The sequence below is a fragment of the Parasteatoda tepidariorum genome, chromosome 11, assembly GCF_982258835.1.
Source record: "Parasteatoda tepidariorum strain Cologne lab strain chromosome 11, Ptep-v5.0, whole genome shotgun sequence".
Classification (NCBI taxonomy): domain Eukaryota; kingdom Metazoa; phylum Arthropoda; class Arachnida; order Araneae; family Theridiidae; genus Parasteatoda; species Parasteatoda tepidariorum.
Window position 1 is genome coordinate 85,577,126 of NC_141765.1, and position 9,070 is coordinate 85,586,195.

General features: G+C 29.3%; 1 protein-coding gene across 2 annotated transcripts in view; it reads left to right on the plus strand.

The window, feature by feature from the left end:
- Nucleotides 1-7,873, plus strand: part of LOC107440097 (ionotropic receptor coreceptor Ir76b) — a 34,159-nt gene extending 26,286 nt beyond the window's left edge. For both annotated transcript variants that reach the window (XM_043040655.3, XM_043040654.3), the window contains exons 6-10: nt 890-1,061; nt 2,299-2,513; nt 3,644-3,755; nt 4,758-4,923; nt 7,478-7,873. In XM_043040655.3, the coding sequence (XP_042896589.1) occupies nt 890-1,061; nt 2,299-2,513; nt 3,644-3,755; nt 4,758-4,923; nt 7,478-7,739 (927 nt within the window). In that variant the 3' untranslated portion in view covers nt 7,740-7,873. The remainder of the gene's footprint in view (nt 1-889; nt 1,062-2,298; nt 2,514-3,643; nt 3,756-4,757; nt 4,924-7,477) is intronic.
- The last annotated feature ends 1,197 nt before the right edge of the window (nt 7,874-9,070 follow it).

Genomic DNA, 9,070 nt, shown 5'->3' on the forward strand with positions numbered 1-9,070 from the left:
GGTGATCTCGGTGGCGAAGGAATTGGACCTCCTCGCCCAATCCATCTTCCTGGAAAATGATCATTCAAAGAACTACGAACGATGATACCCTAATGAGGTGGTGCCCATCTTGTTGCAAAAAGACATGTGGCTGAAGATCTTCTAGTTGTGGAAATACGAAGTTTTCCAACATGTCTAAGTATACGACTGATAACACCGTCTTTTCTGTAAAAAAGAAAGACCAAATGACTCGGTCGTGCATTAATTCACACCACATATTAACCTTTGAGGAATCCCTTTGTGTCTCACGGTATTCATGGGGGTTTTCAGATCCCCATATGAGCACATTATGGCGATTAACAATGCCAGAAACACCCATTTTGATGTTTAATAACTCATAACGCTTGCCGCTACCTTGGGTAAAATTGACTATCGACTTGATATTCTCCGTGCGACGAAGAGGGCTCACGTGGAAGTTCATTGACAAGGGTCATGAAACTTTTTGAGTCAATCTAACCATTTATGTTATTAATTTTAATCTATCTTTATTATTTTATGAGTTATTAAATATCAAAATGGGTCCGGGACTTTATAAACATCCTGTATATTCAAAAAAATTGAAATGATAATGAAAATTAATTTTATGAATTGAAATGGTCAATTTTGCTGGCTTAATAGCGGGATAGTTTACTGTATCAATTACCATATTGACATTATTATTGTTTCTATCCAAATGAATTTTTTAACGTTTTTATAACTAACTTATTTTACTAACTATCTCAAAAGCGAAAGTAATTTATTTTAATTTAATTAAGAAAAACTAAAACCTATTTTGCTAATAGATATTAAAATAAAATGATTAAACTTACAGTAAGGAATAGCTTTCAGTTTAATGCACTACAAATTACAGGTGTGGATTACAGTGATACTAATTGCTTTGATGGTCTGCCCAATTCTCAGCTTGCTTGTACGTCTATCAACATGGGTAAAGCGACAAAGAAAGAGACGAATCAAAGATTCGAACTTATATATGAACTTTGGTGACTGTATTTGGTTCGTGTATTCTGGTTTAATGAAACAAGGTCAGAAATATTTTTATTTTATGTCTCAGAAAAATTTAATGAATGCATAAAATTAATTTTCTTTAAATGCGAATTTAATCCTTTGTTACTTCAGATTCCATTATATTTCATAAAAAGTTACTTAGATACTGAAATATTTTTTATTTTAGAAAAACCTTCCTTTTTATTATTTATGTAACTTTTTTTACCTGACTTCTAAATATTTAATTATTTTAATATTCAATAAACTAAAATCAATAATTATTTTGCATGAAAACAGTGGCTGAACGAAAGTGCACACATTTTATTAAAACTTAAATTTAAGAAAATGATATAAATTATTAATGCAAAAAATATACTGGTAGCACATTATAGATTAGTCATTATCTGGCACAGTTTGTGAAATTTACAAAACAAACATACTTTGATAAATATATTTCATTTGAACATTAGTTTTTAGTTAATTTTGAAAATATTTTATTTAATTTATAACCTTATACCGTTTTCGTTTAAAATATTATACATAAGTTTAAATGTTCTTGTTTTATAAGCGTCATTGAACAGTCGACCCAATTTTAAGTTTACGCCTATCAATGTTTAATTCCGAAGCCTTGTCATTTTGTACCCAATTCAGAAGACAAGCGAACTCATGGATCAAGTAGTGGGAAAAATTTGCTTTCGAGGAGGTCTTTTTGATTGAACTAACCCGCATTTGCGTTACATGGAGAGGAAAATCACGAAAACCTCCACCGGTTAGCCAAACAGTAAGGGAACTTTAACACATGATCCATCTACCACAGAGGATATCTTACGTCAGCACTGTAGTCGGTGCAAGCCAGATGCGGAATTCGTATCAACCAGCCATCTCTGGGATTCGAACTCGGGTTACCTCATTGAGTGGCTGTCGCTCTATCACCTGAGCCACTACGGCTTCTTCAATGTTTTGAGTAATAAACGATTAACTATGATTTGCATTATGAACGATTCCTTTTTTTCTTCGAATTTACATTATTGATGCATATTAGGACCGATATTAACATGCTGTTTTATAATATTATTAATTGCACGTTCTGTAATATTATTAATTGCACGTTTAACGATATTATTAATTGCACGTTTTGTAATATTATAAAAAATTATTGCTCCTTACTAATGAAGTAAATCGTAATTTTAAACTTTTTAAAATTTTTTTTAAGTGAGCTGTATGTTTTCTTTTCTTTAATTGTATGTTATTGAATCACATTATTGTTTTTCCTAGGATGTGAGAAATCATCTTCATCGATACCAGTTCGCCTTCTAATGGCTGCGTGGTGGCTAACTAGCTTGCTTATTGCAGCTTTTTACACGGCTAATTTAACAGCTTTCCTTACAACCGAAACTTCAATTTCTGCGCTAACCATAAAAGACCTCACAGAACTTGGATTTCGGTGGACTTTCAAGAAAGGAACAGCATTTTCAAACAAATTGCTTAAGGTTAGTTAATGTTTATAAAAATACGCTTAACATTTTTCCATTTGATATTTGGACGTAATGAAATAATCGAGATTAAAAAAATTTAATATAATTAAATACAGATTAAATGAGATAGTTGAACTATAGATGTAATCAAATTACAATTTCACTGAGGAAAAAAAATATGGTCAGAATATGGAAAATTTTTACCGTGTCTCTGACTCTATGGGAACGCCAAAAATCTCGATAACTTTTACAAAAGTGCTATGCTAAAATTAATAATAAAATATGGTTTTATATTGTATGATAAAATTTGGTAAATGGGGTAAAATTTCGTAATTTTATCATGATACCTTAGAGCATGGTATAAAATCATTTATTCGGTTAAATTCGATTTTAAGCTCTGTATTTTTCACTTAATGTGTGGTAATCATCATCATCATCAATGGCTCGACAGCCCAGGGTGGGCCTTGGCCTTCTAAAGAAATTTTTTCCAATCTAATCTTTTTTTTGCTAGTGTTTTCCAATTTTTAGTTTTTAAGATCAAAAGGTCTTTCTCTAGGCCATCTCAAATTCATCCTGCCACTTTTTCGTGTGCCAACTGGTCTGACATTGAAAACTCTTTTTGTGGTACGGTCTTCGTCCATTCTGATAACGTGGCCAGCCCATTTTATTCCTTGTCGTTTAATAAAGTTGATAAGCAGGTTCATTATATGAGTGATAAAGCTCTAGATTTGATCTTCTAAGCCACACATCCTCTTTTTGAATTCCTCCAAAAATGCTTCTCAAGACATTTCTTTCAAAGGTACCCAACATAGCCTCATCCGTACAAGATATGGTTCAGCTTTCACAAGCAAATGTTAAAATTGATCTTAACTTATGTGGTAATAAGAATTACAATTTTGAAGTCTAGAATTTTCTGTAAACCGTTACCATATGAACCAAAAAATTTCCAAATGAATGCTTAAATACAGTATATTTTGGTTTATTAACCAGAATTTTGGAGCTTTTTACCAGAAATGTCATTACTTTACTATACTGTAATTAAAAATTTTTTTTTCCTCCGTGATTAGACATGCAATATACAAGAAAACGTTTGAGAGTCAAATTAAATATTAGTGTAACTACTGTAAATATAATTTCTTCTTTAGGAAGAAAATTTTAAAGCTAAAGACGAGTTTTTTCTATTGCGAGAATCACTTCGAAAAAAATTGGGGAAGAGCGTCAATTCAGAAGAAGATGCTATGGAGTACACACAAAAAGGTAAACTGCATTTTCTAAATGTAAGCCTTAGAATTATCAGTGTTAAAATAATTTCCATTTAAAGTACATATTGGATAATGAAATAGTTATTGTGTGTGTGTTTTAAACATTTTATCAATTTCTGACAAAAATTATAATTTTTATTTTTATTATTGATACTGAAAGTACCACGTCAGTTATCGGTGACTGACACTGAGCGTTCTGTTTAGGCCGCGTCTTTCACCGGTGACTTACACTGAACTTTCCATTTCAACCATGTCAGTCACCGGTAAATAACAATGTAAAATATGATATAAAACTATAAAAAAAAAAAAAAAAAAGCATTATTTAAAGAAATTACTGTAAATGCGACTTTTTTGAGATTCGATTTCCCAGGAACTATTCGATCAATTTAGTTAAAAATTTTTTATTTAACCATGTAAAATTACATTCTTTAATATGATCTAAGAAATGTACACTATACAGCTCAAACTTTCTTCTGACAGTTATTAAATGAAAAAAATAACAAATGTTTTCTAAACGTTATATTTTGTACCAAATCGTCTCTCGACAAATGAATTTTACGACTAAGCGTAAGAACTTTCAATTCGCTTAAAAAGTTCTCGAGATATGGCAAAATACGCATAAGATAAAATTAATAATAAGGGGTTAAACTTTGGACCGCTCTCCAAACTATTGGGGACAATATTTGTAACACTGCGGCTACTCCCTATTATTTAAGGTCAGAAATCTAAATCCGTTGTAAAAAAGGTATGTTAGTTCAGAGAAAGTACGTTTTTGTGTCTGATTTCATAACTTAAAATTACATCTGAACTTATTAATTAGCATATTTGAGGTAACACCTTTGATCCATTAGTTTGAGTTCTAGAACGTAAAAATTCCGATTTTTAGATCAAAAGTTATTTAAGGTGGTCTGTTTATTTTTTGCGCTCTGTACACGTATGCTTTTACATGTATAAACATAATAGAGTCTTATGTAAATGATATATGCATCTATTTTAGGATATTCTTATATACAAGAAGTGAATATTTTGAATTACTTACTTTTTCAAGATTTTAAGGCAAGACAATATTGCAAATTTCATGTACTTGATTTGAATTTGTTCAAACACAGTGCAGCATTTGCATTTCCAAGAGGAAGCCCTTACGCTATTCATTTCTCGCATTAGTAAGTTTCAGCTTATAATATTTTACTTTAAACAATAAGTACGTATTAGAAATTATGCAAGATGTGCAAATAGTATCGCAAATATTATTTAGTACTATGAATAATGCCATAATATACATTTCAAATCATTACCTCGCAATAAATAAATTTGTTCTTATTATCATGTTTTTTGTATAAAATAAAAATTTATACGTAGTGTAATACTATACTGAAGGTAAAAAGTTTTAACACAGATATTGATTTAAAAATTGCAGAGGGTGAGGCCGTGTGTGAGGAAAGAAAATAGTCGCTAATACCTAGGTGAAGTATTATTAAACACACTTTAAAAAACTCAAGTTAAAGATAGAATTTCAAATAATTATCATATCCCAACTAGTGTGGCGAAATTTGGTATATGTTTCTTAAAAAATTTTAATTTTTTAAGTTTTCTTTTTTTTAAAAAACTAAAATGAAAGAAAAATACTTATTCGTGGTAAATGATCGAGTAATATTTCCCTAGAAATTAGTTGAAGTAGTAATATTAATTAAAATGTAAAACACTTTTTTAACTAAGTTGGTTCAAAAAAGATAATTAAAGAGAGAGAGAGAGAGTATGCATATATATAATTTAAAATTATATACACTGTAAAAAATTCCGGATCAAAAGATGGTAAAAAGTACAGGTAGTCTGAGTTACTACATCAGTAAAATACATTTTACTGTAAAAAATATTTTTACCGTAAAACTATATACCATAACTTTTAGAGTAATATTTTTTCAATTAAAATGATTCCGTGATTTTACAGCAAATATTACTCTAAAAATTAAAAATATTACTCTAAAAATTACAGTATATAAGATTTTTTTCCCCGTAACGTTTTACGGTAAAAATGGATTTTTCGTTAAAAAGCACTGACTGCTAGTATTTTACATCGTTATTGGATTCGGAATTTTTCAGAATGAATAAATATTTTAAAAGTTTCTCGGAAACAATTGCGAAACAGCAAGATATTAAAAAAAATGATAATTTATTTCAAGAAAGACATTATTTTTATAATTTAATTATAGGAATGTTACTAGTGACAACAATTTTGAATTATGTACAAAATAAGCACTACTACAAAAGTATTCTTAAAAATATGAACAATGTCATGACGCAAGATGCAAATCGAGGACCTTATTAAGTTGAACAGAACAATTTTAAAACTTAAACAGAAATACATTTTGAATCATGTCGGTATCATTTCATGATAACGATAATTATGCATAACTATTGTATAGCTGACAACAAAAATAAAACATGCTCTAAAATATTATTTTACGGGAGGGATGAAAAAAAGAACTGTGGTTTGATGTACCAACTTAGCTCCTGCTCTGTAAAAACTGTGGTATAATACCTATCCGAATTTGGTGTTGAAAAACTCCAAAAATTGTGTGAATGTATGCTTATCTCAAGTTAATATTGAAGAAAATGTTCGTATACACTATAAAGGACGAAGTTTAATCTAAGCAACAATAATTAAGAAAGCTACATTAAGCTCATATGTATTTAATCCATTCATGAAATATTTTCGCCAATTCTGGCTCATGCTTATAAACCGTCAGATGACAACGGTAGATTGTTTACAATCCAGCCTGAAATGTTGTAAGTTTATCGTTCCTCATGTTGCTGAATATTCCTCAGAAGCACAGCTTAATTGTTACAAAAGTTTTTAGTTTTGTATTATAGTCAATTATGTTCACATAAGGAGGTTTACATAAATCTGTCAATTATATTAAATAATTTTATAATACATATTTTTTTTTCGTTTCTCTTTTGTTAAGCCTCGTTTGAATTCTTCTTGCTATTCTTTCTATGTTGTGTGCATGCATTATTAACAAACAAATTTTATTTTAAGAATTAGTGAGTGTATGCAACCTAAATAAAGGATTTTTTGTTTATATAGTATCGTAAAAGTGACTTTGCTGACTATTATGTGTATCATATCTTATTATAATTATAAATTTTAAAGTTACTGAATATCAAAAGTGGTGGTAGCTACTTTACACCAAGTAATGTAAAAGAAAATTCTTGGTGCTTCACTACACCAAAAACTATTCTTAGTCCTTGATGTAGTGAAACGCGAAGAACCAAGAGTTATCAATGGTATTTCACTACACCAATTTGGCGTTAAGTAGTTTCTATTGTTTTTGGTGTTGATAGACACGAATTTTTTTTACATATACATAAATTTTTTTTAGAGCAATAATATTTAACTGCGCCAATTTTCCTTTTAATCAAAATTAAAAAAGAAATGTAGAAAGTAGTTCGAATCAAGTCCTATCATAAGAAGAAACACAGCTGCAAATAGAAATAAGTTACAAATTTATTGGCATAGTGTTTAAAAACATTGGCATAGTGTTTAAAAACATAGTGTTATTTGGCATAGTGTTTAAAAACATTTTTTTCCGTTTGCAATTTACTGTCGGTTCTTCAATTCCTTTACTTATAAGCAGAAGCTCTTAATTTTTTTTTTAAAAAAAACTTCACTAATATTATACAAGAAACTACTAACTTGTATATTTTTTTTCGTAGTATGGAAGCTTTAAGAAAAAATGGATTGATTCAAAAATGGATGCAACAGCACTTGTCCAAGACAGATGTGTGTACTCTTCACCACGATAACAAGTTGTCTCAGAAAGAACAAGCTCTTACGTTGAATGATGTTTACACAGCATTTTATTTGCTATTGATTGGGATATTTGCATCTTCAATATGTTTTATAACTGAACGATACTATAGTAAACATAGAGATAAAAATCGTAAAATTGGTCTAATCAGAAATAAAAGAAAATAGAAAAAATGATTATAAGATCAGTTTTAACTGTAATTGAAAACAAAAAAAATTAAAGCTAGACTTAAAAAATGCGATTTTTTTTAAAATAACATTTAGTGAGGAATATCGATGTTATTCATACACTATCAATGTTTTTCAAAATTCAAGTATAGAGAACACCACTATCATCATATTAAAAATACATGTTACTTACGTAAATTTATTGATTTTATATTAAATACAGATTTCCATAATTAAAGTTATTGATAATGTTTAGAAACTATAATTAAAGACAATTAATGAAGAAATTTCTTGAAATGCGTATGTTCATTGATATAAAACTGTAATCTGCTATGACGGTAAAGTTGAGCCCAATTCACATAACAACTCCAACTTACAGAAATATTTGATAACCAATTGATGAAGTAATATAAAAAAATCTTACTATACACAGAGACTTCATTTATAATATTGTAAAAGCTTCTAACAAATTGAACGAAAAAGGAAGGTTTGAAGTCACAAGTATAAAAAATTCTTTTTGTAGAAAATATCTTAAAAAGTTTGAGCCCATCTGTACCTCAAAATACGTAGATATATCTTTCATTTTTATATTTTTACCAGCTTGCAGTTTTAATGAACTGTTAATGTATACAGTGCGTGAAAGAAAAGAATATAAGAAAAAAACGGAACACTCTAAAAACCTTTTGGGCTAATGATCGGATTTTCACGTACGAGGACTCAAACTTAATGGCTAATGATTTCAAATATACTAATTAATTAGAGTAGACGCTATTTTAAGTTATGAAAGAGATAAAAACGTACTTCTTCTAAACAAACATACCTTTTTTTATAACGAATTTCTATTCCTAACCTTAAAAATAAGAGTGGGGTAGCTGAAATCTGGAAAATATAATCCCAATAGTTTGGTCAGGAAAGCGAAGTTGAAAAAATTTGAAAAGCAAGGTATACAATTTTTTACATCATTTTAAAAAATGTAAATTTACATGACTAAGTATAAAATTGGAACAAAAAGTGCAGAATAGCTTCAGAGAATTTTTTTTAATTTTATATAATAACCGTCGTTGAACTGCTGATCCAATTGAGGGTTCACGGCTACTAATGTTCAACTCCGCAGCCTTGTAATTTTGTTTATAATTGTGTGCAAAAATTTTTAAATTGTGACTAAAGATTTATCGAATTATGGCGGAATACGCAAGAAGTATAATTTGGTTTAAGGGACCAAACTATAGGGACCATATTTTCCCGATTGCGGCTAACCCCATATTTTGATTGAGGGTATGCATAGCGAATCTGTCGAATAAAGAAGGTACGTATGTTCACAGAATACACGG